The 12,561-nt window shown below is 40.5% G+C and overlaps 1 protein-coding gene across 1 annotated transcript in view; it reads right to left on the bottom strand.

Moving 5' to 3' along the window:
• RGS22 (regulator of G protein signaling 22) overlaps positions 1-12,561 on the bottom strand; it is a 90,486-nt gene that overhangs the window by 64,307 nt on the left and 13,618 nt on the right. The window contains exons 3-6 of the mRNA XM_073330455.2: positions 6,961-7,046; positions 4,485-4,650; positions 3,609-3,777; positions 1,441-1,524 (exon numbers count right to left, since the gene is read on the bottom strand). Coding sequence (XP_073186556.1) covers positions 1,441-1,524; positions 3,609-3,777; positions 4,485-4,650; positions 6,961-7,046 — 505 coding nt within the window. The remainder of the gene's footprint in view (positions 1-1,440; positions 1,525-3,608; positions 3,778-4,484; positions 4,651-6,960; positions 7,047-12,561) is intronic.

Genomic DNA, 12,561 nt, shown 5'->3' with positions numbered 1-12,561 from the left:
TGGAAGCTGATCCATGCCCTTAATAATTTTTGTTGCCCTTTTCTGAACGTTTTCCAATTCCAATATATCTTTTTTGAGATGGGATGACCCCATCTGCATGCAGTATTCAAGATGTGGGCAAACCATGGATTTATATAGCGGCAATATGATATTTTCAGTCTTATTATTTTTCCCTTCTTAATGATTCCCAACATTCTGTTCGCTTTTTTGACTGCCGCTGCACATTGAGTAGATGTTTTCAGAGAACTATCCACAATGACTCCAAGATCTCTTTCTTGAGTGGGAACAGCTAATATATGTACAGTTGGGATTATGTTTTCTAATGTGTATTAGTTTGCATTAATCAACATTGAATTTCATCTGCCATTTTGTTGCCCAGTCACGCAGTTTTGTGAGATCTCTTTGTAGCTCTTCGCAGTCTGCTTTGAACTTCATTATCTTAAGTAGTTTTGTATCATCTGCAAATTTTGCTACCTCACTGTTTACCCCTTTTTCCAGATCATTTATGAATAGGTTGAAAAGAACTGGTCCCAGTACAGACCCCTGGGGACACCACTATTTACCTCTCTCCATTCTGAAAACTGACCATTTATTTCTGCTCTTTGTTTCCTATCTTTTAACCAGTTACTGATCCATGAGAGGACCTTCCCTCTTATCCCTTGACAGCTCACTTTGCCTAAGAGCCTTTGGTAAGGGACCTTGTCAAAGGCTTTCTGAAAAATCTAAGTACTCTATATCCACTGGGTCCCCCTTGTCCACATGCTTATTGACCCCCTCAAAGAATTATAGTAGATTGGTGAGGCATGATTTTCCTTTACAGAAACCATATTGACTCTTCCCCAACAAATTATATTCATCGATATGTGTGACAATTCTGTTCTTTACTATAGTTTCAACAAGTTTGCCCGGAACTGAAGTCAGGCTTATCAGCCTGTAATTGCCAGGATCACCTCTGGAGCCCTTTTTAAAAATTGGTGTCATATTAACTATCCTCCATTCATCTGGTACAGAAGCTTATTTAAATGATAGGTTACAAACCACAGTTAGTAGTTCTGCAATTTCACATTTGAGTTCCTACAGATGAAATCTTTAACCCAAAAAGGAATCAGTTCCGTTTACAAATGTTTCATTAATAATGTGTTTAGATAAATAACCAGCTCCCCCCTCTCTCCCCGTACCATTGAGGCAACTCATTTCTTTTTGCTCCACTCCCACTCATCCCCTTTAGCCATCCTCCCTTTGATTGACAGCTCAGTGTAGATGTGTCTCATGTTATTAAACTGGCCTCCAGCCTCCCCTGTTCTTATCTGCTGAGCAGGAAACCTGACACTTTTACTTGCCCAGATTCCTTCTGCATATCCCAGGCTTCTGGGCAATAGGACTTTTCCAGTCCAGGTGGTAGTTGGCACAAGTGACCATTTATCTATAAATATCGCTTACCTAGATTACTGCTGCTACTGTTGTATAAATCAGCTGTGTAAGACTGAGCAGAAAAATTACATGTGCCTTGAAAAGGAATGGAATCTAAATGAAAAGCAAGAAGAAACAGTCATAATTTTACCATGGCTATACAGCATCTTGGTTTCAATTTGTTTTTTTAAATTTGAGAGTTAACCGAATCCCATCCGTATTCCTGTAACCATTCAGCACAACAAGAGATATAAATGTCCATGTTTCAGTGCATAAGACATCCATTACTAATCAGAGTTTAGGATGGGCAAGTTATTCCATAATTTTCCATTATAGTATTTCTTGTTACTTCCTGTGAATTATGTAGTGGTGGGCAATGTCACGGGCAGAATACTGAACGGAATGGATCACTGGTCAGAACTAGTATAGAAATTCCTATGTTCCATACTCACACTATTCCACTTTTTAAAAATATTTTTAAATTTTAAAAATCCACTAATTTTCATAATACTGAATCTAATCTAATTTACTCTAATTCTTAATCTACATTGATGAAGGAATAATTTAAATATTATTTTATCACATAACAAATTAAAAATATCACAAGTGGCAAAAAACATCAAGCTAACCCATGGCCCTGATCCCCCAGTGGCATAAATTCCAAGCAGAGGTGTGTGCCAGGAATCCCGGTCTCCAGGAGAGCTAGTCTCTAGGCAGCCTCATCAGTACAGTTGGTCTGCAGCAAGCTGTCTGATTAGCCAAGCAACTGATTGCCCGCAGATACCGGCAGATTGGCTCTTAAGCCAGCAGCAGCTCACTTGCTTTTCAATGCTCATGCTCATCGCTGTGCCTGCTCCTGCTTTGAACCCGTCCTTGCCTGTCATCCTGCTTGCAGTTCCTGCCCTCTCGTTTGACCCTCAGCTCTGGCTCCTGACTATGGACTCCAGCTTGACCCTTGGCTCTGGTACCAAGTTTTTGCCTTCCAGTTTTACCCTTGGCTTTGGCTCCCAATGACTGACTACAGCTCTGACTCTGGCCACTAGGCTAGACTGCCCTCATCCTTGTTGGCTGACACTGCTATCTGACCATGTCCTGCACCGCATATTCCAAGGATGTTCCCATGAGATAACTATTTTGCAACCAAACCTCACCTGTGCCAATTCTCTGACTCTGCCCCAGTCTGTGGAGGTTAAGGAAGGGAAGTACTGTGCATGCAGAATGCCTTTTAGATTGAAGGAGCAGCAGATTTTGCATGACAAAGTAATAGCCAGATGCAGATGAAAAACAGAGCTCCACACTAGAAGACAAAGCTCTCAGGCAGGAGAGCTAATAGATCTATAGGGTGAAAACTCACTGATTACTAGGCAACTGAGGGGAGGGGCAAGGAGAAAGACTGTCCACATGGCTACTAGCAACCCACACTAAGGAGGAAGTGAATGTGGTGGAATACGGGGGTGCACTGCTTAGGGACTCACTGAAGTGTTGTGGTTAAAAGTTCTTTCAAATTTAGATTATGCTAAAACACTTTGTGGCTCACCCAACATTTGAAGCCATTATACTCTGAGCAGAAAAATATAACAGCAAAGTGGACCTCCTGCTGGTTCCCATTCCTATCCCAGTCCCAGCCCCATGCAATACAGATCCTGCAAGTGCTGTACAGTCTTGACCTGACTGCTTGCAGCTCTGCATAAACTAATGATTAAGTCATGACTTACATATTAGTGCAACCTGTGTACATTAATGATTAATGAATGAGTCAGCATATTTTACAAAGGTAGGTTTCCAGAGCAATAATGTCCTGAGGAGTTACCATACCACCCCATCCACGCTTTGGATCCACATGGCCCTGATGAGGCAATTCTCAAATGCAGCAGTTTCTGTGTTCTCACAGGACTGGGGAGAGACATAGTTCCGACACTTCCCCATGTGTTTGGACTTTTCTGATCCATTTTGCTTCCCTCTGCTCTGCATAGCAGATGAGAGATTATGGGCCATTTATAGTAAGCAGCATTTAATGTTGTGGAGTGAAGAAGAAATACACCTATTCTCTTCCCCATCCAAGTTCCTAGGTATTGTGTTGTAGGCCACAGAACAATGACAAGCAGATATAGCAGCATTACTCTAACTCCAGAATAGCTTTGATTTCAATCTTGTCATATTTGTTATCTAAGTAGCATAGCTGCACTATTACTACTTACCTGGACTGACACTGTGGTTGTATGCAACAGTTCTCTGAGGGCCTGTAGACCAATACCGTGTGCCTTGAATTTGAGTGGAAACTAAAGGATGAGTAACTGTATCTGTAGTTGTTGTTTGCTGACTTTTTTTGGCTAGTGTAAACCAATCCTTTGTCTGAGTAACTGTAGCCTATGAAAAGCAACATTAAACAAGTTCAACATAGCTTATACAATAATTCTGTTTGATCTATTTGTTGCAGGGCTTCTCAGAACAGAGACCATATTGTCTGTAGTTATTCTGTGCTCTCTCACCACGTAGGTTTTGTTATCATGGTGGTTTACAATGGATGTAGAAATATGGAGGGAAACCTGCCAGGATTAAAGCATGGCCCCTGAACTAAGGGGAGGCGTTTGAAACCAGGGCCAGGAGGACACATGGGGAGAGGTCTCTCCAGAGAGGCCACAGTGGTGTGAATCTGGAAGCTGGGAAGCCAGCCAGGAGTGAAACACAGCTGTATGGAAGGAGGGCTGCTTGTGGATATTCTATCCAAAGGGAGAATAAGTTGGAGCCCAGAATTCAGGGCTAGGCAGAAATCTGAAGGAAGAGACTCTCCAGAGAGGCCAGGGGCTGGAGTGGGAACAGCAGAGCTCCCCCTGCACTTAGAGGAAACTGAAAGAGTTGTGATAAATGGGCCTACAAATTTACCCTGAATGTGAACTTAACTGAAAAGTGAGTGAAAGTTTGTAAAATGTCATAATAACATATAACACCAAATGTTTATGGTAAAAGATGCCAGAGGGAGACAGACAGACTAAATTAGTACAAAGGGTCTTAGCCCAGTGTGCTTCTTCCAGCACAAAATTGCTGCCATTGCCTATACGTTGTGCGGATTTTACCTGGCCAAGTGAAACATAGAACTTTCTCATAATTAATTCCTCTTCACCCTCCTCAGGAAAAGGAGGTGTCAGCTCTCTTTTCATAATCCAGGGATAATATGTTGTATCTATAATGAAGTTAATACCAGTTTGGCTCCATTCTACCTGAGAAAGCAGTTTAGCTAACCTACAGTTAAATATATTAGGAGACAAATGAGTGGTTCAGTTAAAACATTCATCAAGACATTCATTTGATTTCTCTTTACAACTGACAGTAAGAAACATTAGCATTCTCAAAATAAATTCTAAAGGGGAACTTCCTATGCTACTTATCTTCTATTTTACCCCCGGACCATATTTACATATGTGAAGAATGACAGCCATTCTACGGTTCATAGAGCCAGAGAAGAATTCCTCCAAAAGCTAGGCATGGTATACATTAGGCTTGAGCCTGGAGTTTATATCTGAATCTAGCTCCAAATCCAAACTTCATCATAGATGTGGGGGCAGGGAGGAAATGGAGTGTTCAGATCTGGTGTTCTGGGTCAGATTCGGTCTCTTTTTTCCTCCCATCTGTGCTCACTTTGGCCCTGATTCAGGAAGGTCATTAAGCATGTGTTTAGTTTTAAATACTAACTTCAGTGGGAATTAAGCAAATGATTAGAGTTCATTTTATATAATTTTTATTTTGTTTAATGAAGAAAATGGTTCGACACAACAGAAAAGGCTTAGGCATGTCCATTTATTGCCTAAAGGGAAAATACAGCATTTCTCTAGGATTTGTTATCCATTGTACAATTTTCCCTCCAATGTAAGCACAGTCTTCAGTATATTGAATATTGCTACATTTACAGCAAACATTTTAAAATATTTTTATGCAGCACTCAGTGCCCAAAGAACTGGTCAATTTCTACAATAAAAAAGGGACTTGGTAAACCAGGCTACCAAGCAGCCACTCTTTCAGGGACTCACCAGCAAAGCTGTGATCATCCTGCATACTACAACCAACAGAACCCAGACATGAACTTTAGGGATCTGGAGGAAGGGCCTTCCCACAGCAGGTCCAAGGCTCTGGGACATCCTCTCAAAGGAGGTCAGGAAAAGTACAAGTACATCAGGTCATGCTGCAAGACTCACCATTTTGCCATAGCAATCCTCAAAGAACCTGGGCAGAGGAAAATCTAACTACATTCACAAAGGTAGAAACCAGTGATTAAAACAAAAAGGATAACAGAGAATTGGCTGTCCCTTCCACACAGATTCCACTACTTTTTATAATTCATTTATAAAATGAATCCGCTGGAGGGGAGGGATAGGATACAGAAGGACCTAGACAAATTGGAGGATTGGGCCAAAAGAAATCTGATGAGGTTCAATAAGGATAAGTGCAGGGTCCTGCACTTAGGACGGAAGAACCCAATGCACAGCTACAGACTAGGGACCGAATGGCTAGGCAGCAGTTCTGCGGAAAAGGACCTAGGGGTGACAGTGGACGAGAAGCTGGATATGAGTCAGCAGTGTGCCCTTGTTGCCAAGAAGGCCAATGGCATTTTGGGATGTATAAGTAGGGGCATAGCGAGCAGATCGAGGGACGTGATCGTCCCCCTCTATTCGACATTGGTGAGGCCTCATCTGGAGTACTGTGTCCAGTTTTGGGCCCCACACTTCAAGAAGGATGTGGATAAATTGGAGAGAGTCCAGCGAAGGGCAACAAAAATGATTAGGGGACTGGAACACATGAGTTATGAGGAGAGGCTGAGGGAGCTGGGATTGTTTAGCCTGCAGAAGAGAAGAATGAGGGGGGATTTGATAGCTGCTTTCAACTACCTGAAAGGGGGTTCCAAAGAGGATGGCTCTAGACTGTTCTCAATGGTAGCAGATGACAGAACGAGGAGTAATGGTCTCAAGTTGCAGTGGGGGAGGTTTAGATTGGATATTAGGAAAAACTTTTTCACTAAGAGGGTGGTGAAATACTGGAATGCGTTACCTAGGGAGGTGGTAGAATCTCCTTCCTTAGAGGTTTTTAAGGTCAGGCTTGACAAAGCCCTGGCTGGGATGATTTAACTGGGAATTGGTCCTGCTTCGAGCAGGGGGTTGGACTAGATGACCTTCTGGGGTCCCTTCCAACCCTGATATTCTATGATTTACAGTACCTAGATATGGCTAGATAGATTCACAGATTTGAAGGCCAGAACCAACCATTGTGATTATCGAGTCTGACCTCATGCATAACACAAGCAGGCATAGCAGCATTACCCTAATTCTAGAATAGCTTTTATTTCAGTCTTGTCATTTCATGGGCAAGGGAAATTAGAGTAAAGAGGAAGTGGAGAAAAGGCATCAGCCTCATTTTAATTTATCCAAATCACTGAAATTATGTGGATTACATGGGGCAAAAGATCTGAGAAAATGTTGTAAGAGTTATGTCAAGACAAACTAAATAGAGGAGATAAATTAACAAATGTAATACTTGATACGACATTAGAGGGGACGATACCTGTATTCAAAGTAACAATCACTTTTTAGAAAGGCTGGGAGTCTTTCTTGCTTAATCCACTGAATTCCCTGTTCTCGCTCAAGACACTATTAAAACAAAAAAAAAACAAATTATCTGTTAATGCTTCACTTCATCAGGTTTTATTTGCCACATAGTTAATTGATAAAAAGAAAAGGAGGACTTGTGGCACCTTAGAGACTAACCAATTTATTTGAGCTTAAGCTTTCGTGAGCTACAGCTACAGCTCACTTCATTGTATTTTCCACTGAATGCATCCGATGAAGTGAGCTGTAGCTCACGAAAGCTTATGCTCAAATAAATTGGTTAGTCTCTAAGGTGCCACAAGTACTTCTTTTCTTTTTGTGAATACAGACTAACACGGCTCCTACTCTGAAACCAGTTAATTGATAGGTTACCTTGTAGTAATTCTAGCAAAGTAAACAACTTTCCCCCTCAAACATAGTCTAACCAGACAAGTGAATTAATTTACATTCCTATAACAACTGGGGGTCTGATTCTGATCTTTCTTAAAACTGCATATATGGAAATGTAAGCCATTGCAAGTTCCCTGTTCAAAACTAGTGCAAGTGACAGAGGAATGCAAATCAGAGTACCAGCTGCCCACAAATCATCTGCAATGTGAAACAGGTAACTTTGGGGACGATACTTGTTTTAAAAATAACCACAGTTAGTGTTTTCATCAATATGTTGAGGGCTGAGGAAACTTTCAAGTGGTCTTAACAAGAGCGCTAAAGCAGGAGGACTGTGGATATTTAAAAAAAAACAACAGTTTTCACCTACACCCATATGGTGTATTGAGGACAGTGTTAGAATTGCAAGGTATCACTTTAAGTGTGTGTGAGGGGTAGGGGCTGGTTCCTGGTCCTGTTAGCAGGCTAAGGAGCTCTGTAACAAAGTATGCAATCCACATCAGTCTGGAAAGAGCCATCTTAAAGCAAAGTGGGATGAATTGTGCCTCTCTGCCTTAGGGAGCAGCCTGTAGGTTCTTGGGTGTTATAGTTTTGAATTCTAAGAAATAAAGTACTGTTACATTGCAATCTTCCAGCAAGAGTATCTATGTTTTTATCTAATTCTTCTGTGTGTATGCCATGAACATAATAAGCAGTTATATACTGACATCAATAAAAAGAAAAGGAGTACTTGTGGCACCTTAGAGACTAACAAATTTATTTGAGCATAAGCTTTCCTGAGGTTCAGCTCACTTGCTACTCTGAAACTGACATCAGTGGAATTATTGCTGATTTACACCAGCATAGGTGAGACGAGAAGCAGTCCCATAGTATCTCTCTATTGGCTAATAAGAAATAAGCCTAAAATCTGGCACCTTTGACAACTTTAGTTTAGCTTTTTCACTTCTCTCAAGTGTATTTCTCTGTTCCTAGATTTTATTTTAGTGACTTGATTGCTAGTGACATTGATGGCCTGGAAGAATGAAATCCTCAGCTTGTCCATAGGTATAACATAGGCAGTGTGGTAAACCCAGGACAAACAGCTACAAAAGGGAGGTAGTAATTAGTCCCAGGGGATTAAAAGGCCCCTCCCTATCCACTGAGGAGAGAGAACCAAGGAGCAATAAGGTTCAGCTGGAAAAGGGGTTGCTAGGGAACCAATTAGGTTCAGCTGACTCCAACTACTTGGGACCTTTTTAAACCCTCTCCTGGGTGGTAGGTGGGGGAGAGTGAGGGAGTAGGGAAGCTGTCAGTAGGCTGTTTACAGCAAGACACCAGACCTTCCCAGTAGGGAGGCTGTACTCACTCCCCAGAGGGGAAGTAAAACATGCACAAGGGACTGACTGAGGAGAGGAGTAGCAGGACCCTGTGCCACCTATAAGGATTCGCCTTGCCCCAAACCTGAGTCTCCAAGGCTAAAAAGGACTGAGGCAAACAAGGTATTTTGCCACAGCAGGGACAAAATTATGGCTATTTAGCACTTTGCTACATCAATTAATCAGTACTGGCTAGGTCCTGAATTATCTTTCTGTGATCTAATATTTCATAAGGGACAAGGGTTATTTCTGCTCCATAAATATCCCCAGGGGATTTAAAATATCTAAACTACTTTGAAATGTAGGTGGTTTCTTTTAAATAAAAGAAAATATATCAAAATGTGGAAGGCTTATGTTGGCTGTGGGTCATCTCCTTTGTGGAGATGAAGAATAATTATTCTCATCCCTACAGTGTATGCCTCTTTTTGGTAACTGATAAGGTTTTTGGAAATGCAAAAGGTTGTCTCTTTATTTTGGCCAATCTCTCTGGATGTAAGAAAAATATCTAACATTTAGGGTACCAGTTGAATCAAATCCTGGTGTTTTGAGTTATTTGTAACGTGTGTGGATAATATGCAAAATTATATTTATCGTCTGAAGGAAAGCGTTCTAAGAAAAAGTTCTACCCTTAATACAGTAGATTTTGTAACTACGGCCAGCTTTAGGCATTGCGGGACCCAATCCAGCATAGTTTTGAAGCATGTGTTTAATTTTAGGCATGTGGATGGTCTCATAGACTGCTCAGGTCTTATTTAAGTGCTTTGCTATGTGAAGAAAGATATGCAGAACCTCTACCAGTTTCCTTCTCTATTTGTCAATAGTTCTTCCCATTACTGCATATGCCTTTCCTTCATACGTTTCACCCCCAGTTGATTCTTGACTGACCTCAGATCAATTCATACATACCCCACATCTGTAATAAACCAACACATGTACCCTTTTCCTGTTTAAAAGTCCAAACAGGCTGAGAGAGAGACGAGGACTGAGAAAAAGAACACAAGATGTATTATCGCTGTTGGCAGGATACAACAGCTGTGGCTGATTTCTTTCACTTTGTGTAGCTGCTGTACTGATTTTTCGCATGCTGGTATGCCCCAGCAGCTTCTGAATTCATACCTGTCAGTCATAGGTACCACACGAAAGCTGAGGGGGCATACAAGTCACCCACCCAGGATGCCAGAAGGCAGAACAGAGGTGCAACATGACCCAAAAAAAAAAGTGTCAGGAATGCCCTGAAGAATATTTTTCTTTATAAAGGTCACAATATTTCCCTTATGTGAAAAATCCCCTGGAGGGTCAATTATTCTTAGAAACAATGCACCACTGTCCCCCTGTCCCAACCTATGTGAGAGGCATTAGTGGTGGTAAAAAAGAGGCAGGATATTCAGAGAAACACAGCAAAAACCCTGCTGATCTTAGGAAGGAACATATACCCTCTATGCAACACCACTGAAATCAATGTACTTGATTATTTCAAGGCTGAATTTGACCTAGAGCAGTGGTTCATAACCATTTTTGGTACCTTATCTGGACCTTGGATGTTGAACCTGCTTATACTGTGGTGACTATTACTTAGTGACTCAGATACCGTCACTTCTTGAATTTGCTCCTGTGGGTTACTTACGACTAAGTCAAGAACAGCTTCACTTCTCATGTGCTCTACAACTTGCTGTTCCAAGAAGCAGTCACTTACAATGTCAAATTGTTTCTCAAACTTTGTCCCATTGGACTTGTGTATACGTGGGCAGTTGAAGGCCATCAATACTATACTTTTGTTAGATTTTGCTGCCTCTTTGACCTCTCTCAACATTGTGCATTAATTTTGTTTTCTTATCTGGAGGCTGATATAGTGCTACTGCCCCATCTCTTCAGCCTATTCTCTTTCCTGTTTAGTTTGCCACCAAATATTGCAGTACTGCATAGATTTTTCTTATTCTGTTGTGAGCCAGAATCTCTGCTTCACCAAGCTTATGCTCAGCAAAACAGAGAGGCAGCCAGTTAGAGCTCTCTGATTCTGTAACTGGCCTCCAGCCCTGGCATAAGATAGAGCAGCCTCATTCCTAATTTTGACAAGGCATTAGAACTAGGGCTGTCAAGCGATTAAAAAAATTAATAGCGCAATTTAAAAAATTAATGGCGATTAATCACACTGTTAAACAATAATAGAATACCATTTATTTAAATAGTTTTGGATCTTTTCTACATTTTCAAATATATTGATTTCAATTACAACACAGAATGCAAAGTGTGCAGTGCTCACTTTATATTTTTGATTACAAATATTTACACTGTAAAAAACAAAAGAAATAGCATATTTCAATTCACCTAATAAAAGTACTGTAGTGCAATCTCTTTATAATGAAAGTTGAACTTACAAGTGTAGAATTATGTACAAAAAATAACTGCATTTGAAAATAAAACAATGAAGAACTTTAGAACCTACAAGTCCACTCAGTCCTACTTCAGCCAGTCGCTCAGAGAAACAAGTTTAGTTACAATTTGCTGGACAAAATGCTGCCCATGTCTTTTTTGCAATGTAATCTGAAAGTGAAAACAGGCATTTGCATGGCACTGGTGTAGCCGGTGTCACAAGATATTTACGTGCCAGATGCACTATAAAGATTCATATGTCCCTTCATGCTTCAACCACCATTCCACAAGACATGTGTCCATGTTCATGATGGGTTCTGCTTGATAATGATCCAAAGCAAAGTGGACCGACGCATGTTCATTTTCATCATCTGAGTCAGATGCCACCAGCAGAAGGTTGATTTTCTTTTTTGGTGTTTCGGATTCTGTAGTTTCCGCATCAGAGTGTTGCTTCTATTAAGACATCTGAAAGCATGCTCCACACCTCGTCCCTCTAAGATTTTGGAAGGCACTTCAGATTGTTAAACCTTGGGTTGAGTGCTGTAGCTATCCTTAGAAATCTCACATCGGTACCTAATTTGCGTTTTGTCAAATGTGCTGTGAAAGTGTTCTTAAAACAGACATGTGCTAGGTCATCATCCGAGACTGCTATAACATGAAATATATGGCAGAATGCGGGTGAAACAGAACCGGAGACATACAGGTCTCCCCCAAGCAGTTCAATCACAAATTTAATTAACGCATTATTTTTTTAACGAGCCTCATCAGCATGGAAGCATGTCCTTTGGAATGGTGGCCAAAGCATGAAGAGGCATATGAATGTTTAGCATATCTGACATGTAAATACCTTGCAAGGCCGGATACAAAAGTGCCATGCGAACGCCTGTTCTCACTTTCAGGTGACACTGTAAATAAGAAGCAGTCAGTGGTGTCTCCCGTAAATGTAAACAAACTTGTTTGTCTTATCAATTGGCTGAACAAGAAGTAGGACTGAGTGGATTTGTAGGCTCTAAAGTTTTACATTGGTTTTTTTTTTTAGTACAGTTATGTAACAAAAAAATCTACATTTCTAAGTTGCACTTTCACGATAAAGAGATTGCACTATAGTACTTGTATGAGGTGAATTGAAAAATACTATTTCTTTTATCATTTTTACAGTGCAGATATTTGTAATAAATAAGTGAGCACTGTACATTTTGTATTCTGTGTTGTATTAAAAACCAATATATTTGAAAATGTAGAAAAATATCCACAAATATTTAATACATTTCAATTGGTATTCTATTGTTTAACAGTGTGATTAATCACAATTAATTTTTTTAATTGCAGTTAATTTTTTTGCATTAATCACTTGAGTTAACTGCAATTAAATCGACAGCCCTAATTAGAATAGCCTTGAATGAAAGAAACTAGAGTCACATAATTTACTCCAGTACAATATAAGC

Source organism: Lepidochelys kempii, chromosome 2 (assembly GCF_965140285.1).
Source record: "Lepidochelys kempii isolate rLepKem1 chromosome 2, rLepKem1.hap1, whole genome shotgun sequence".
NCBI classification, from domain to species: domain Eukaryota; kingdom Metazoa; phylum Chordata; order Testudines; family Cheloniidae; genus Lepidochelys; species Lepidochelys kempii.
The sequence above is the reverse complement of the archived record's forward strand: the minus strand, read 5'-3'. Positions and strand labels throughout refer to the sequence as shown.